The 19,800-nt window shown below is 42.3% G+C and overlaps 2 protein-coding genes and 1 pseudogene across 2 annotated transcripts in view; 2 read left to right on the top strand and 1 right to left on the bottom strand.

Moving 5' to 3' along the window:
- The window catches only part of LOC143030268 (uncharacterized), a 31,219-nt gene extending 17,934 nt beyond the window's left edge, over positions 1 to 13,285 (top strand). Inside the window, exons 2-3 of the mRNA XM_076193422.1 lie at positions 10,275 to 11,446; positions 13,135 to 13,285. Of these exons, the coding sequence (XP_076049537.1) occupies positions 10,830 to 11,446; positions 13,135 to 13,285 (768 nt within the window). The 5' untranslated portion in view covers positions 10,275 to 10,829. The remainder of the gene's footprint in view (positions 1 to 10,274; positions 11,447 to 13,134) is intronic.
- Positions 13,286 to 13,288: 3 nt separating this feature from the next.
- LOC143030267 (uncharacterized) lies at positions 13,289 to 13,609 on the top strand. Its single transcript, XM_076193421.1, has one exon. The coding sequence runs from the start codon at positions 13,289 to 13,291 to the stop codon at positions 13,607 to 13,609; it is 321 nt and encodes a 106-aa protein (XP_076049536.1).
- A 4,228-nt stretch (positions 13,610 to 17,837) lies between these two features.
- On the bottom strand, positions 17,838 to 19,579 carry LOC143030264 (uncharacterized; annotated as a pseudogene).
- Between the last annotated feature and the right edge of the window lie 221 nt (positions 19,580 to 19,800).

The following is a 19,800-nucleotide window of genomic DNA, read 5'->3' as shown; positions in this document are numbered from 1 at the left end:
TTCCCACTGCAACTACCTTTCCCTCCCTATCCTCCTTCACATTTAGCAACTCCCTAAAAAAATACTCTGCCCACCTTCCTCTCACTGCCTTCTCTTCCATTATCATCTCTCCATCTGCACCTTTTACTTTTTCTTCTCTACTTGATTCACCTCCTCTTCCTCTTTTAATTTCTTTCCAAAACATCTTTTTGTTACTTTTAAAAATTTCTGTCAAACTTTTCGGAGGAAAAAATGAGTGAGGAGTTTAACAATTATTTTCTTTCGGTGTTTACTAATGAGAGGTTAGATAGAGTACCTGACTGATCCGATTTTCAGAGGGGATGAAGAAAGTAGTCTATCTAATATCAGCATTAGTAAGGAAGAAGTAGTCAAGCAGATTGAAAGACTTAACCCATTCAACTCCGATGACAAGATGTCTTGTCATTTGGTCAAATAAAACAAAAAATCATAAAACACCAAAATGTTTGATCAAACACCAGAAAAATATGACGTCAGTCCTCGCTTCGCTCGCGCTTCGCTGCGAGCGAAGCGAGGATTGACGTCATATTTTTCTGGTGTTTGATCAAACATTTTGGTGTTTTATGATTTTTTGTTTTATTTGACCAAATGACAAGACATCTTGTCATCGGAGTTGAAAGACTTAAAGCTACAAAGACCCTGGGACCAGACAAAAAATTTCCGAGAATACTAAAGGAGTGTTAGTTTAAAATCTGCGACCAGTTAACTGGAATATTTAATAAATCGGTAGACACTGGTTTTACGCCTATTGCTTGGAGGCAGGCAAACGTTGTTCCTGTTTTTAAGAAGGGAGATAGATCATCATCATCTATATGCAACTACAGGCCAATCAGTTTGACATCGGTTATAGGAAAAATGCTTGAATCAGTAATAGTAAATAGACTCAGGGAACACATCGAAAGACGTAGTTTAATTTGCGATTCACAGCATGGTTTCTCCAAGGGTAAGTCATGTGTGACTAATCCTCTATCCTTTTACACTAAAGTATATAAAGCGTTAGATAACAATGATAATTACGATGTTATTTGCCTTGACTTTTGCAAAGCGTTCAATAAGATGCCACACCAGAGACTACTAAATAAAATCAAAGCCCATAGCATAGGAGGAAAAATGTTAAAATGGATTAGAGCTTGGATTAGTAACAGAAAATAGCGGGTCACCATAAATGGAGTAAAATCTAGGTGGGGCAATGTTACTAGTGGGGTCCCCCAGGGCTTGGTTTTGGGTCCCTTTTTGTTCATTACATACATAAACGACTTAGACGATGGGATGAATAGTGACATTAGTAAGTTTGCGGACGACACTAAAATAGGACACCTAATTAGGTCAGGAGATGACGCAGAGATTCTGCAGGATGATCTTAACAAATTGTTCACATGGTCAGTGAAATGGCAAATGAACTTCAATATCTCTAAATGTAGCATGTTAAAAGTAGGGCTGCACAACCCCGAAAATAGATATAGTATAGATAACACGTTTTTAGATAAAACTGAGTGCGAGAGAGACTTGGGAGTTCTGGTGAGTCCGGGCCTTAAAACCAGGAAACAGTGCATTAGCGCCAGGAATAAAGCAAACAGAGCATTAGGTTTCATTGCTAGGACGGTAACGAATAGAAATGCAGAGGTAATTATCAAACTATCTAGAAATAGACCCATCCTTGACTATGTAGTACAGTTTTGGTCTCCATCCCACAGAATGGACATCAATTCACTAGAATCAGTACAGAGAAGAATGACCAAAATGATACATGGACACAGAAATTTGTCTTACAAAGAGAGGCTTAAGCACCTTAAATTACACTATCTGGAAAGACGCAGAGTGCGGGGTGATCTAATAGAGGTGTTCAAGTGGATCAAAGGCTCTAACAAGGGTGATGTAAACAAGGTCATCATATTAAAACAACAGGGCAGGACTCGCAGTAATTGTTTTAAATTGAACAAATTTAGATTTAGGAAGGTAATAGGCAAAAATTGGTTTACTAATAGGGTGGTTGACGAATGGAATAGACTTAGTAACCATGTAGTAACCGCTGAAACTATCAGTTGTTTTAAGAAACGATTAGACAACTTTATGAATGGGGATGACAGGTGGTGATGGATACAGAGCTGCCAAGTGTAGGCCTTATGGTCTCTTGCAATCTCCATACTTATGTTCTTACCCCATTTCACATCTGCTCTCCTCTTTGCTTCGTTTATATTATGCTTAACTTCCCTTTTCTTTACTTTGTACCTCTCATATGATTCCCTCGTCCTAATTTGCAGCCAATCTATGAATGCCTGCTTCTTCTCTTCTACACCCTTCTTTGCTTCCTCATCCCACCACTCGCTACCCTTTCTTCAATTTCCTACTGCCCTCCTTGTTCCACACACCATCTTTGCACACCTTATAACTCCCTCCTTGAACAATCCCCATTCCTCCTCCACTCCTAGTTCTACTCTATCCTTTACTCCCTCCCACTCCTCTCTCAGCTTCTTCTTATACTCATCCTCATTTTCTTTCTCATTTAAGCAATTCACTCTAAGTACCTCCCTGCCTTCTGCCCTTTTCCTCTTTCTCCACCTATTCTCCACTCTCAATTTACCTTCCACCAGAAAATGATCTGATATTCCCCCACTCTCTCCCCTTAGAACATGTACATCCTTAACTCTTGCTACCATACTCCTGGTCACCACTATATAGTCCATCAATGCTCCATCTGCCACCCTTCCATCCACCACCCTCTCCCAAGTGTACTTATGCTTGAATTTCTTCCTAAACACTGTATTTGCTATCATCAACTCTCTTTCAAGACACATCTCCACCATCAATTCTTCACTACGACTTTTACCTGGAACTCCATACTTCCCAATCACTCCGTCTTTTGGTTCATTTCCTACCCTAGAATTAAGGTCTCCCAATACAACTACATTGACATTTCTCCCTAATCCTTCTATGCACTCATTTATATCTACCCAAAAAGCCTCCCTTTCCTCTCCTCTCTTCTCACTACCAGGCCCATACGCACTTTCAAAAACCCACATCTCCCTTCCCAGTTTCACCTTCATCCACATCAACCTTGAAGAAACCTCCTTCCACTCCACTACACGCTTACCTATCTCTTCACTTACTAGTATAGCCACCCCTTCTCTCCTCGTCCCCTCTTCACTCCTAAGAACCTCCCAACTACACTCCCAAACTCACACTCGCCTCTCCCTTTTATTTTAGTTTCACTCAAAGCCAGCATATCCATCTTTCTTCTCACAAACCTACTGCCTATCTCTTCTCTTTTACTCTCATCTGTACCACATCCATGCATATTAAAAGACCCAAACCTTAGGGTACTGGTTGTAAAACTCCCAGACCCTCTTATGTCTTTACTTTTTTAGGGCTACAGGTAGCAGGACTCCTAATCCCATCCGCCGTCCCGTTTTTTGTCGCCTCTTATGACTCAAGTGGGAAGACTTTTTGGTAGCATTCTTTTCCCCCACCACAGGGTAAGCAAAAAAAAAAAATAATAATAATATTCTGAGAAATGGTACAGGACAGTAACAGGGGGTTGGGGGACAGCATAATAGAGGTATAGTCATAGTATAAAAGTGTCATAATTTCTCTATGTACAAAGTTTTCCTCTATCACAGACAAAATGATGTGTGACTCTGGTCAGTAGGGGCGCCCATATAGACCCTGAATTATCAACTGCATGTTACTTTGCCACAATAACATGCAGCCATTACCATGCAGCCAATATTTTTTTTGGGTGGAAATAAGTAAAAAAGAAAACTTGCTTCAAGCAAATCTACTAATGAACGAAGGCGCTAGGATACAGTTCAGACACTATGCTGTTGTCTGTCCAGTCACTGCCAATTAGACGATGGCTTTCACGTTGTGGACCAGGTGTTCTCCAACTACAGGTGACATTAATAAGTGCTGTTACAAAGACAATAGAGCTTCCTTGGACTTTATGAGAGAACACAGTGTTCTACTTTTGTCAGTTAATTCCCCAAGATATAACAATAATCACAGGCCATCAGCATCTGTGACGACGACCCGGATGATCTTTAGAATTTGAGGTACCGAATTACTAAACATAGGTTATGTAGGTTAGTTAGGTAGGTTAGAGTAGACAAATTTAGCGTCTTTTCATTTCTTTGACCTCTGCATCTATCAAAACAGACATGGGATATCATTCAACCACCGCAACTTCATTAATAAATAGGTTTTAGCAACTTTTTCGTTATTGATTTCCACCAAAAAAAATTGCACATTACGTTGATGTATTACAATTTACAAAATTAATCATTTTCGTTTGCTGTATCGTATAGGTGTGTACAACCAAAATTTTTTCCCAATTCTTGACATTTCCAGGTGGCTCATTATATAATCATGGAGCAATCATTTCAAATGCTCTGAAACCCTTTTCCTAGTTAACTCTGGGCTCAAAGAGCCTGTGCTGCTCAACATTGTGTCTCAGAGCCAAAGGGATATCAAGATATAAGCCCTGCAGTCAATTCCTTATATATCTAGGTTTTACCATCTTTTTCTTCATAATTTTCTTGAATGATTGAGAGAGAAAAAATCCAACTCTATCACCTCTTTTGTTCCCCTCTAGTCACATGAAAGAATGTACGAGTCACTGGTGTCATCTCATGAATCGTTGCTTTTTCTTAATCATACATACACCAAAGGCTTTTTCCCCCTTACAAGGGAGGTAGCCAAAGAAAACAAAGGCATAAAAATCATTCCCACCCATTCCATCCCAAACACACTCCACTCCCCTCCACCCTCTACCCTCCACCCTCCCTCTTATCTTAGCACCTCCTGGATGATAGGTCATCCCTGCATCTTGTCCACTGCCCTGCATCAGAAGCCGTGTCGCAAGACACAGTACATCCACAGCAAGGCTGCTTCATTAAATCATCGACCCCCCCTCCCGTCCCCTCATGCAGAAAAGGAGAGGGGGAGAAATCCCTTCGGGCTGCATCAAATTTTTCTCACACATACTACCTTACCCCCCATCCCCCACCCATTCCACCTCATGCATCATAACATCATCCTGTCTTCTGCCCTCTCCCGTCCTTCCTCAACAGACATTCCCCTCTTCCCCAAGGCCCCTTTCACCCCATCCATCCATCTCATCCTAGGTCGCCCCCTCATGTTCACTCCCCCCACATCTGCCTTCCATACATCTTTTACTAGTCTTTCTTCATTCATTCTTTCCATGTGTCCAAACCATACCAATACTCTTTCATCCACCCTATCTCCCAACTTCCTTACCACCCCCGTTCTCCTCCTCACCTCCTCATTTGTCACTTTATCCAGCCTAGTAACACCTATCACACTTCTCAGACACCTCATCTCAAACACATTCAAACTCCTTCTCTCTTCCTCTCTTTTGTTCCATGTTTCTGCCCCATACAGTGCTGTCGGCACAATCACTCCTTCATACAATCTCCTCTTAGCATCCATTCCTAAATGTCTATTACTTATTACATTTTTTAATCCACCAAGGCATTTACTTGCTTCTCTCAATCTACATTCTACCTCCACCTCCACTCGTCCCTTTCCTGCCACATTTGCACCCAAGTATCTAAAATTATCCCCTTCCTCCAGTCGCTGTCCCTTAATGCTCACTTCCAGTCAGCTGCCTTTTTCACCCCTTGTAATCTCCTCACCTTACTTTTACACACATTTATCTTCAACTTTCTTCTTTCACACACTCTCCCAAACTCTATCACCAACTTCCTCAATCCCTCCTCTGATCCTGCTACAAGTGCAGTGTCATCCGTAAACAATAGCGGGCTCACCTCCCACTTTTCTCTGTTTTCTTTAACCATCTCCAATCCCTGACCCACCACCCTTGCATTTACCTCTCGCACCACCCCATCCATGTATAAGTTGAACAGGCAGGGCGACATAACACATCCCTGACGAAGTCCCACCTTTACCTCGAACCACTCTCTCCATCTCTAATCATGACACATGCTCTACTACGATTGTAAGAACTCTTGACAGCTCCTAAAAGCTTTCCTTCTATCCCGTATATCTGCAAAACCTCCTACAGTGCCTTCCTGTCTACCCTGTCATAAGCCTTTTCCAGATCCATAAAAGCCTAAAAAACATCCTTTCTTTTTCCTATAGCTTTCTCACATATTTGTCTCACCACAAAAATTGGATCTGTGCAATCTCTACCTGTCCACACTGTTCCTCACCATTTACTCCCTCTGTTCCTCTCCCAATCCTCTCAATCAATATCCTCCCATAAGCCTTCCCAACTACACTTAACAAGCTAATCCCTCTGAAATTACTACATTCACCTATGTCCCCTTTTCCCTTGTAGAGTGGGACTATACAGGCACTCCTCCTGTCCTCCGGCACTCTACCCTCTCTCCAACATCATTAAATAACCTCACCAGCCAGTCCACCATCACTGTACCTCCTTTCTTCAGGCATTCTGCATGGCATCCATCCAACCCAGGTGCCTTACCTGCTCTCGTCATCTTAACAACTGCCTTCACTTCCTCCTTCCTTATTTCCCTTCCATTTTCCTCACCCATCACGGTCATTTTCTTAACACTTCCCACTGCAACTATCTTTCCCTCCCTGTCCCCCTTCATATTTAGCAACTCATTAAAATGCTCTGCCCATCATCCTCTTATTGCTTTCTCTTCCATTATCATCCCACCATCTGCACCTTTTACCTTTTCTTCTCTACTTGATTCGCCTCCTCATCCTCTCTTAATTTCTTTCCAAAACATATTTTTGTTACTCGCAAAATTTTCTGTCATACTCTTTCCCCATTTCACATCTGCTCTCCTCTTTGCCTCCTTTACCTTTTTCTTTACTTCTCTTTTCTTTTCTTTGTACGTCTCATATGACTCCCTCGTCCTATTTTGTAACCAATCTGTGAAAGCTCGCTTCTCTCTTCTACAACTTTCTTTGTTTCCTTATTCCACCACTCACTACACTTCCTTCTATTTCCTCCCGTCCTTCTTGTTCCACACACCATCTTTGCACACTTTGTGACTTCCTCCTTGAACCATCCCCATTCCTCCTCTACTCCTAGTTCTACTCTATCCTTCACTCCCTCCCACTCCTCTCTCAGCATGTGCATCCTTAACTCTTACTATTTTACTCCTATCTACCACTACATAGTCCATCAACACTCTATCTACCACCCTTCCGTCCACTACCCTCTCCCATGTGTACTTATGTTTGACTTTCTTCCGAAACACTGTATTTGCTATCGTCATCTCTCTAGACACATCTCCACCATCAACTCTCCACTACGATTCTTTCCTGGAACTCCACATTCCCCAACCACTCCATCAGTTGGTTCATTTCCTACCCTAGCATTAAGGTCTCCCAATACTACTACATTGACGTTCCTCCCTAATACCTCTATGCACTCATTTTCTTAATAGATTTTTAATATTACTAGGATAATATGACTCATTATGGAGACCATACAGGGAGAAATTATATTGGTGTAAGAACCTAAGAATATCTAAGCATCATATATATGCCCCAGGAAAAGCAAATAGGATGCTGGTGATAGTGGCTCTAATTATTTACTTCCAAAGTCCAGCTGTTAACAAGTTGTGTAACGCCGGTCCACCTAAACAGGTACATTATTTTTGGTATGGACTACAACCTTGTAAAAGACTTTTAGATGGGAGAAAGAAGAGTGACAAACCTCTAAAGTTGCATCAGACATAAGAAACAAAACATACAAATGCCACTGGAATATATATATATATATATATATATATATATATATATATATATATATATATATATATATATATATATATATGTGTGTGTGTGTGTGTGTGTGTGTGTGTGTGTGTATGTGTGTGTGTGTGTGTGTGTGTGTATATGAGGGAGATAATGCTTAGGTTTGGTATGGTTAGAATAGGGGAAGAATGTGCCTCTTTTATAGCTTATTCTAACAATTTTGTCGTTGTTTCTTTCGTAAATTACTGGCTTTGGACAACTTCTCTTACTCAAAATGCTTATTTCCCAGTGTGTTCCGCAGACAGTGGTTGAGGGTAGGGGCTAGTACAAACAAGTGATTTCCAATTGAAACAGAACATACAATTCGATCAAATCTACATTGAAAATGTGAATATTAGGATTTATACCCCTAAATGGAATGTAACTTTGGATAATATATGTTTTTTTTTTCGCCCAGTTTTCCTCCAGCCCATTGCATTAAGCTCATATAAACCAGTAAAATGATCTTTTCTGAAGTCGGGTATCACATATGTGATTTTTTTTTCGTTTGTGGTAAGAATCTGATTGTGAATCCTACAGGTATTGTTTTCACCACCTCCACCAGCCCATTCAACTCCGATGACAAGATGTCTTGTCATTTGGTCAAATAAAACAAAAAATCATAAAACACCAAAATGTTTGATCAAACACCAGAAAAATAGGACGTCAATCCTCGCTTCGCTCGCAGCGAAGCGAGGACTGACGTCATATTTTTCTGGTGTTTGATCAAACATTTTGGTGTTTTATGATTTTTTGTTTTATTTGACCAAATGACAAGACATCTTGTCATCGGAGTTGAATGGGTTAACATGTTTTGGCATCTGGCTACCAGTAGGCTGGGTACATTTCCACACCAGTTGTATTCATTTCCATGCTGCACTAAATAATTGTTTTTACTAAAGAAATGCACATCCACACGATATATAGATACAAATTGTATATAAATTTGGCAAATTATAGTACATCAACGTAATATATGTTTTTCGTGGTGGAAATCATTAAAAAAATTGCTAAAGCAAATACACCACCGAACGGAGGTGTGACGAGAGCTTCAAAACTTTGTGTCGTCTGTCCAGTCCCGTCAGTGTCATTTTGACGATGGTGATGAGATTAGGTTAGACCAATTTTTCATACTTTAATTTCTCCGACTTCGGCATCTATCAAAAACGTGGCCTCTCGAAGCTCTCGCCGCGGCTGCGTTCGGTAGTGTATTATCTTTAGTAAGTTTTTTTGTGATTTCCGCCAAGATAAACGTGTATTATGTTGATGTATTATTTTATACAAAATTCATATTTAATTTTCTATTGCTATATTGTATAGGTGTGCACTTCTTTAAACTTATCAGTGATTGTCTTGACTGACATCCGATAAATGTCAGTGAAATTTGTATGTATCATCAGGGCATCACGATCGGAAGAGGCATCTTCTAATTTATTTGGATAACATGAGCCATTAAAGGGCCAGCGGACACAGTGACAAAGCAAAAAAAGCTGCCAGGAGGTCCTTCTGTCCATACCACGTTCTAGTATTCTGTCGCAGGATGAAGCCCGTGGAGTCCCCAGACACCAAGAACTCAATCTATTCAGCCGTTTTAGACGCCAATAGAGTAGAACTATTGGCAGAGGCCGTGTTCGTTGAGCACTGGCTACACCGGGGGTCTCTAAAAGTGGTTGATGCAAGTATCCATGGAGTCGATAGATATCCAACCTACCATTTCAGAGGAGATTGCTTGCAACCACCAACTGCTGCTCCACACACATCTCCAACAATTTCTCTCCACTTTCATTTCTTCCTGGAGTACCATATCTTCCAACAACATGATAAATGACCTCATCAACTCACCCAACACTATCACCCAGCAATTGTGTGATGGGAGCGTCGCTGAAAGATTGCCACCACCCGGTAATCGAACTCCAGGACTTTCCACTGTCCGGGTAGGCGTGCTTACCGATTACACCACTGGCACAGCAATTCATTCCAAAGCTTCCCACACAAACCGACAAATCATCCCACAGTTCTTTCACGCCCCGATGGTTAGGATTGTTATTGAAACGTGGGACAATGGAGATGTTGCGCACGCATGTAGTATCAGGATCTGAGAGGTTCAGATTGTTTGTCTGCCTACCATCGTTTGTCTTTCACGAAATTCCTCCGACAATGTGGGACCAATTGTTGCTAAAATTGGAACTTATATTGGTCGTTTTACTTATAGATTATCACACTCATTTCAAATGACAACAAACAGACTTTGCTCATTCTGCTAGGAGTGCAAGAGAGCATTTGGTAAGAGGGTGTTAGTAGTGTCAAATGACAGTAAACATATTCCTCTGTTTATTTCTCAGTATTCCATTCGACATATTGATTTATCACGGTGTGTTTACACGTATTTCGATGTTTAAACAATTTGATTTTTAATTCCAGCTTTATATTCAATATTCAATACATTTCTTATTATCCACAATGGATTACAGACATTTAAAAGTTTTATTTTTTATTTTCAGGAGCATTTGACAATCCAGATTTCACCAAGAAATTCGATCTTAAATTCTATACATTAGCTATTAACGCCGGAGAAAAAGTATCACAGTGTGGCTAACGTGATGCAGATATATCCCACAAGAGTATTCTCAAAAGGTATATAACGAACCACAAAGGAGAGAAACCTTTTCATTTTGTCCTTTGCGACGCAGCTTTCACAACAAAAGGAACTCTTCGACGTCACGTGATGAACCACACAGGCGAGAAATCTTTCCAGTGTGACCTTTGTGACGCAGCTTTCACAACAAAGGCAGGTCTTGGACGTCACGTGATGACCCACACAGGAGAGAAGCCTTTCCAGTGGGACCTTTGCGACGCAGCTTTCACAAGAAAGCATCCTCGACGTCACGTGATTATCCACACAGGAGAGAAGCCTTTCCAGTGTGACCTTTGCGACGCAGCTTTCACACAGAAGTCGAATCTTCGACGTCACGTGATGACCCACACAGGAGAGAAGCCTTTCAAGTGTGACCTTTGCGGTGCAGTTTTTTTCACGAAAGTCAACTCTTCGATGTCACGTGATGACCCACACAGGAGAGAAGCCTTTCAAGTGTGACCTTTGCAACGCAGCTTTCACAACAAAGACAGGTCTTGGACGTCACGTGATGACCCACACAAGAGAGAAGCCTTTCCAGTGTGACCTTTGCGACGTAGCTTTCGCAAGTAAGTTAAAACTTCGATGTCACGTGATGGCCCACACACGAGAGAAGACTTTCAAGTGTGACCTTTGCGACGCAGCTTTCATTGAGAAACGTTACCTTAGAGATCACCAAGTTACCCACACAGGAGAGAAGCCTTTCCAGTGTGACCTTTGCACCTCAGCTTTCACAACAAAGTTAAGTCTTAGACGTCACGCGATGACCCACATAGGAGAGAAGCCTTTCAAATGTGATATTTGCGGAGCAGCTTTCATAACAAAACCACGTATTCGAAGTCACGCAATGACCCATAAAGGAGAGAAGCCTTTCCAGTGTGACCTTTGCGACGCAGCTTTCACAAATAATTCAAATCTTCGACGTCACGTGAAGACCCACACGGGAGAGAAGCCATTCAAGTGTGACCTTTGCGGTGCAGTTTTCTCACAAAAGTCAACTCTTCGATGTCACGTGATGACCCACACAGGAGAGAAGCCTTTCAAGTGTGACCTTTGCGACGCAGCTTTCTCACAAAAGTCACCTCTTCGATGTCACATGATGACCCACACAGGAGAGAAGCCTTTCCAGTGTGACATTTGCGATGCAGCTTTCACAAATAATTCAAATCTTCGACGTCACGTGAAGACCCACAGGGGAGAGAAGCCATTCAAGTGTGACCTTTGCGACGCAAGTTTCACAAGTAAGTCAAAACTTCGACGTCACGTGATGACCCACACAGGAGAGAAGCCTTTCCAGTGTGACTTTTGCGACGCAGGTTTCACAAATAAGGCAAAACTTCGACTTCACGTGATGACCCACACACGAGAAAAACCTTTTCAGTGTGACCTTTGCGACAAAGCTTTCATAACAAAGTGTAATCTTTGGTGTCACATGAGGGCCCATACAGGAGAAACTCCTTCAGTGTGACATTTGCGACGCATCTTTTACAAAAAGGGTGGGTCTTAAACATCACGTGATTACTCAAGCAGAAGAGAAGCCTTACAAATATGTGACCTTTGCGACGCAGCTTTCAGAGGAAAGGAACGTCCCCCCCCAAAAAAAATGGAGACCATACAGAAGAATAAACTTTCCAGTATGACCATTACGACGCAACATCCAGAGAAATGAATTGTCTCGTTCATTATGTGGTGACCCACACAAGAGAGAACCCTTTCAAGTGTGAGATTTGTCTGACAGCTGTCATGACAACATCTCACCTCGAGAATCGCATAAGGACCCACACAGGGGAGAAACGTTTTCGGTGTGACATTTGCACTGTAACTTTCTCAAACAAGAGTTATTTCACCAGATATTTGGTGATCCATACAATATACAAAGTCTTTCAAGCGACCTTCGTGTTGCAGATTTCTGGCAAATTATGATTATTAATGTAACACAGTAATCCTGTCACTATTTATGTATACGGAGGAAGTATATGCTCACTGAAAAAAAGAGATGCATACTCGCAGTAGATCTTATAGAATATTATCTTATGTTATACCGCGAATAAATGATCATGGGCTTTAAAAAGACGTAACTTTTGTTATGTTTAGAAATGTAGTTAAGCTATTCGACTGGCGATTTTTCGGCCGAGAGAAGCCTACTCGTCGAAAACATGATTAGAGTACGCGTGGTTTCGTTCTAGTTAATTACGTTTCATTGTACTGTCTTGGTGGCACGGGGTTAGTGTGTCTCGCATTAGTGAGTAGAGGTTCTGTTTTTGATGCATCGATGAAGGGAGGAAGTTTAGGTGTATACACCCACGGATTTATGAGCCAAATGTTTGAGGGAGCTGGGGTGGCCGGGTGTCTGTTGACTCCGGGACCTCGTTGTGCAGCGAACCTCCGCTACTCCCACTCCCCTTTTTGGGGGTTGAAAGGGGTCAGTCGAGATGAAATCGATTATCATTCGCCTACATTGGTGACTCATTGCAGATGTTTGTCGCAACACCGTTTAGAATTTTTTTTCTTTAGTCTTTGGTTCTCCCTTATCATGAAGGTTTTCTTGGAGTTGTGAACATTGTAAAGTAACTGAATGTTAGGATAGTTTTGAAATACTTTGTTTCAACACAAAGCATTAAATAGTTACCTCATCGACTGATCTACAGTAGGACGACATAGCGATGTTCTTCGGGACTCTGCCTGAGAGAAGCGTGATTAAATCATGCTTAGTCTATGGCACACATGTACAGGGATGCCAGGACAATAGTGAGAAGTGCAGCTGGTACCACAGAGGCTTTCTCAGTGGGAGTTGGACTTCACCAGGGGTCAGCTCTTACCCCCTATTTGTTTAACCTCCTCAGTGATGTGATGGTGGAGGAGGTGACAAAAGAGGCACCATAGAGTATGCTCTATGGAGATGACATAGTGTTGGTATCAGAGAGTCGCGAAGAACTGCCGGAGCGGTTGGAGCTGTGGAGGAGTTTGTTAGGGAACTATGGGCTGAAGGTGAGCAGACAGACGACGGAGTACCTGGAGTGCGATGTGACTCAGGAAGGCGACCTTTTCATGCAGGACCACAAACTGCCGAAGGTGGAGGCCTTCAAATACCTCGGATCTTATGTAGTGGAAGATGGAGAGCTAGAAAAAGAGATTGAGTACTGGATCAAGTTGGCGTGGAACAATTGGCAGAGAGTATCAGGAGTGCTATGTAACAAAAAGGTATAAGGAAAGGTGTACAAGACAGTAGTGAGACCCGCGTTGTTGTACGGAGCAGAGACATGGGCACTGAAAAGGATACAAGAAAGCTGGACGTCGCAGAAATAAGGATGTTAAGGTGGATGTGTGGGGTGACGAGATTGGATAGGATAAAGAATTATAGGATCCGTGGTACTGTGAAAGTAGTGGAGGCATCGGCGAAAGCGCATGAAAGGAGATTACATTGGTTCGGCCATGTGAAGAGAAGAGATGAAGACTACGTGGGGAGGAGAGTGATGGAGATGGAGGTACAGGGGAGATGCAGGCGAGGGAGACCTAAGCCGCGCTGGAAGGATTGACTGAGAGAGGACCTTAAGGAGAAACATCTGGAGGAGGAGCAGATGATGGACCGAAACCAATGGAAACGACTAGCGAGGAACGGCGACCCCATATGAAAATGGGAAACGTCAACAGAAAAAGTCTAGGGCACACATGCAAAGAAAATTAACATGATTTATGGTCATTTCAAACATAATAAATTGTTTAATAATTTACTAAAACGTACCCGCCAGACTGACCTAGCGTCATGTAGAAGGAAGGTAAGGTCATGCTACTTTAGTTATTCTTGTCAATATTGTTTTTTGCTGTCTGCGTTTCTTGATTTCATAATTAAACTTTCTCATATACTTATATGTAGTACGTGTTAGGATGTAATTATGTGTGTGTGTGTGTGTTTATGCTTGAATATATATGCATTGGAAATTATGCAATTTATGTGCTATAAAATGTTGCCATTTTAAATGATGTGTAGAACCCAAATGATGTTTGTTGCCATGATTGGTTCCACCTTAAATGATATTGTCATCGTTAGACATTCCAATGGGTCTGGATCATCTATAGTAGAGTCCGTTGTAAGGACCTCTTTGCGGTGGTACTAGACGATGTACAGTGGACTGAAACTCTCCGGTCTGGGCTCAAGGTCTTTGTTAACTTATAGATTATTTTTTGCACATTTTCACAAAAAAAAAAAATGACAGACGGTGACTACTCTCCTGCTACTTTCTGCCAGTGACTTAGAAAGTTTGACCCCATTGCAACAAAGACAATAGTCCAAGGTTTTTTTCAGAGAGATCTGTGGAAAGGCCCAAGGACTGATGCTAGCTACTCTGGGGCTGCATGTTGTCTTTAGTAAAACTTAGGCAGCAATTATGAGCATTGACATTGTGCCAAACTCTAGGACATTGTCCTCCTTATTTTATTCCTTGACATCTGCTGGGATGTACGACATATCAGGAATGGTGGTTGTAGGTTGTTTGTGGATATCTTTTTGTTATGTCATTTGCAATGTACAGCTTTTGCGGAAGTTTCTTGTTGGAGGATGACTCTAGGAATCATGATTTGTGGTCTACCATAGGTTGATACTGTCTTTAACAAATTCTCTCATGCAGATAATATGTAAAGTTGTCAGGTGGTGATAATTTTCAAATTGGAGGATTTTTTAACATATTGTTTTAACATGATTTTTTTTAACACATTGATGAATACTGTGAGGAATGTGTCTTGCTTTCTACATAGGCTTCCACGGGGAGGGATATACACGGTATTGAACATCCATGAGACTGAAATTACATACGACCCACCACATTGCACACCAGCCCGCGATTCCGTGCTCCTTAAGTATCACTCTGATGTTTGTGTTTATATGTTAAATATATTGTTGACAGCATTGTTAGTGAAGATGCATAATGTATTATGAAATGCAGTGCAAGTGTGTAGGAAACTGAGGATGCAGTTCTTATGAAATATTTATTGGCAAAGGTGACGATCTGGGGGTTGGAGTAAAGTGAAATGATGTTTGTTGTCATGATTGTTTCCACCTTGAATAATATTAACATTAATGCACATTGTTAAAACGTTCTTGTAGCTCATTATGTCTCAATATTAGATTAGTAGTTTTGAATAAAGGTTTTGCTTAAATGGGTGACTCCTTTATAGACCTTTACAACATTGTGGGCAAACTGGAACTGGGTGGTGATAGAAAAGTGTTGGCCTGATAATCTGACAAACACGTAAGAGAAATGAAAGGGCTGAAGAATGTATGATTTAATCTCATACTGGGCTTGGAAGGACGCTAACGAAAGAAAAGTTAAAACAAACAGACATAAAAAGGAATTACATGTAATTCCCCAGCCACCTCGGCTGTGATATGTACTTTGTTGATCTATGTTTCTGCTTTGCTGGTCTTGCTCCAAGTGTTGATGACCTGACCCTAAACCCAGACGGTGGCTCCTGGCCGCAATTGGTGTCGCGAGCGGCGTTGACCACCCCTCCTGCCCAACATGTCCTTATATGATTTGGATTGTTTACTTGTACCTCAGAGACTGCCGTCATAGGGAAGTGTAATAGAAAAGTTTCTTGCTACTTTTCTACCACAGAAGAAGCACCAGTTGTGAATACGCATTTTGGCTACAAGCAACTCATGTCTGCTACCCATCAGAATGATATACAAAGGAACACTTGGATTATTGCCTATAGAATGCTTAAAGAAGCTTGGTCATGAAGGAGAGGCGGCCAAAAGCAGTGTATGGGATCCAGTATATTTAACGTTTCGCCAAGCAAGGCTTCTTCAGAAATAACACAATGGACAATCATCTGACTCCTTGTACAGCCCGAGTTTGATAAAACGTGAAAATCATACTATGAAACATAGATGTTTTGAATCTGCTTTACATTATATAAACCTCTAGCAAATCTGGTAACGAGGTAACAAGCTAGTCACGTAATTTTTGTTTACACTTTTTTCATATTCGTTTCTCCCCTCAAACTCTGAATATATAAGGAGTCAGATGTTTGTCCACCTCCGTGATTGCATGATGACAGTACGGAGCAGCCTCCCTCATCACAGGATCACTGACCCTGTGCACTGCGGCGAAGGAGTGGTGTTGGCCAGATAACTCCAGCTCAGCGGTTTCTCCGCTCACCGTCTACAACATTCACAAACAACCGAGTGGAATGCTGCAGCTGGATAAAGTCCTCTCACTTGCCATACACAACAGCGTTATCGTAGGCTGAGATTTCAACGCACACCACACACTGCTAAAGTCTGTGTCCATCAACTCTACAGGGCGATACCTGGCTACTGTCATGAAAGAAGTGCCAGATGTTGTCCTCCTCAACACCGGGGATGCTAATCACATCAGAGTCGGGAGACTGGAGCTCACCTTTGTCTCAAAGAACCTGGCTCCTGGTGCCATATGGCGAGTCCACCCCACATTAACTAGCGACCACTATCCCACCACCAGTATCATGAGGGCCATCGTTCCGCGAACGCCACTTCAACCTCCACGCTGGTACATTGAGTAGGTAGACTGGTCCAACTTCCCAGCTGTCCTGTAAGAATGGTGGGAGGCGTATGAGCCGCCGGAGGACCTAGATGAACGTGAGAGAGACCTATCTACTGCTATGGGGAGGGCCGCGGGTGCCTCCATCCCAAGGAAGCAGGCCTGCCAATACCGTAAGAACTGGTGGTTCTATAACAACAGAACCACCTCGTCAATATCCACCGTGAACTGTACAAAAAGCGGCCTAGCCCCGCAAACCTTGAGCTCCTTCGGGAAATGGTGAAACACGCTCGAGAAATCACGTCCAGATTCAGAGAGTCAAAGTAGGCGGAGTGGTGCGCAAGTTTCAACCAGCACACTGGCTTGTCTGTCCTATAATCCAAGCTGAGGACGGCCTCCGGCAGGCGACCATCACGACCTCCGGCCCACCCGCATCCACGGCAGGAGGCGAAAAGGTTGGCGGACATGTTCGCCACACGCGGTGGCACTGCCCAGCTACCTGCGGAGATTCAACCTTAGAGCAACAGCTGAGACTAGAGAGGGACAGACTCATTGACATCGCCCGGGAGAGACCCGACGTGACGGGCAAGCCTTTCACTCAACGTGATCTCATCCGAGCTCAGAAAATCCGGGACATCGCCACAGGGGCGGATCAAGTCACCTACACGACGCTGACAACTCATGGCTGGCGGAACGCCTCCCAGGGGCGTGGAAAGTGGCCGACATAAAACCTATTCCTAAACCTAGGGATCCCACCAAGTCCCGTCCCATCTCCCTGATGAACTGCACGGCCAAGACTGCAGAATGAACGGTGCTCACCCGCCTCGTGTGGCGCATTGGTCCCCTCCTCCCTAACATCTTCGGTTTCACGCCGGGAGTTGGAACCGCCAACAACATCATGGCCCTGCTGAGCCGGATTAATGACCGCCCCACTGTGGTTGTTTTTCTCGATTTGGTGGAGAAAGGCGTTCAGGGCAGACTCCTTGCCTAGATTCAGGACTAGTTACAGCACCGGCAGGCAAGAGCCAGGTTCCAGGAAGAGCTAAAACAGGGGCTGGAACTACTAGTCTCACTAGTGGGTTAAATATTTTGGGAATGCTTACAGCATAAATAGGAATAGGTTCCCCTTTATCATTCAACACCTATAATTTGTATACACTACTTTGTACGAATATGTCCTTGCCAGAGGTATAACCACCAAAACTACTATAAGGGACTTCAGTTCTAGTAACCCAATCGGGTTTACATCTCTCTACACAGTTAGGACATATGTTCAATCACAACCACTGTCAAACAGTAATTTGGCGTGGAAAATATCTCCTTTCTTATTCAAGATTTTCACCTTTGCAGTTAGTAATACAGTTTTACTACTATAATGGCCTGGCAACATAGCAACTGTAGAGGAACCATTTGAATTATCATTTACTACATTCACTTGAGAGGCTACATTTAACTTCACACCACACATTGTTACGTTATGATTACCTTGACATTTGTCACATATGACATTACATTTTCTAGAAAAATGTCCCAGATTTAAACATCCGAAAGAAATACTTAATTCATTTATTTGTTCAATTTTCTGTTGACCATCTAATGGTAAAAACTTGACACTTTTCAGATTTATGATTAATCTTATTACAAAAGACACAACTAACACTATCAATTGTTGGTATGGAATGTAAAGCAGGGGCTGTATATAGACCTGACTTTCCCTTGCTAAAAACTCATCTCCCCATTCCTCGCAATAGGTTTGGGAACAGAACTACTGGTATGGTTCTTGTACATTTCACTTCTCTCGAGAACTTCTATTTCCTTTTTCAATCACTTTCATAACCACTCAAGGTCACTTCCATGGCTAACACAGTCTCTTGACCAATGTAGTCAAGTCATTTGGGAGTCTGGAAACAATTATGGGAGTCAAGAGAACTTGACACTGCTTGCCTGTTACCTTCAAAGCTTCCCGGCTTCTAGTGTGTTTTACGACCTCTTCTCGGAGTATCCACAACTGAGCAATGTAGCTCCTACCTTGTTCGACTCGTACCTGCAGAGAAAGAAGAGCCTGGACATGTGCTCAGTCTTTCTAAAACGTTCCTTTAGAAGATCAACAACTGCCTTGTAGCTGGCACTGGTGTGTGGCACTCCTTGCACCACATTTTGAGCAGGACCCTCTTTCTAATAGTGACAATAAATATGTCAACTTGCTTACTACTGGCAAATCTGTGTCATCTGTGTGTGATGAAAACTGGTCCCAGAAACTCTGCCATTGGGTAATTTCATCATTAAATTTTGGTCATTCTAACTTGGGAAGCTTTGCATGAACTAAAGACGTGTCGATACTTGCAAATACGGTGGAATCCTTATCTGGTACAGCCATTCCCTGTAGTTGGTCAGCACATCGTCTTCTTCTTGTCCTAGCCCTCTGCCTTGCTGCATCTGCCTCATCAAAGTAATCTTCTAATAGGTTAGGATCGATTTCTAATTCTACCTGACTTTGAATTTCTTCTATCATAGACAACCCTTTTATCAAAATCCTCTAATGCTTCTACTTGTTCATTAGAGGTAGCAACTGGATCTCTTGCTACTAAACGTCCATCTACTTAGAAGCCCTAGTCAACCACCCTTCTGCAACTTTCTTAGCCCTCTGAAGTTGTTCCATCTTATCTATTTCAGTGGATGACACTTGCTAAAATGTTATGAGAAATGTCTCACCGGATACTAATTCCCGAGTCTGGGCACCATGTGATCTGCTTATGAGCTGTTCTTTTGAAAAGCTCAATTTTTTTCTCCGGTGGTAAGAATTAAACTCATGTTGCCTTTCCTTTTTGAATCTATTTTCTTAATAACAACAATAGAGTCTTATAAAAGTTCTCCAACATA

The sequence above is a fragment of the Oratosquilla oratoria genome, chromosome 12 (assembly GCF_046742065.1).
Source record: "Oratosquilla oratoria isolate Oo_2021 chromosome 12, ASM4674206v1, whole genome shotgun sequence".
Lineage (NCBI taxonomy): Eukaryota > Metazoa > Arthropoda > Malacostraca > Stomatopoda > Squillidae > Oratosquilla > Oratosquilla oratoria.
This window is presented reverse-complemented; position numbering and strand designations above follow the sequence as displayed.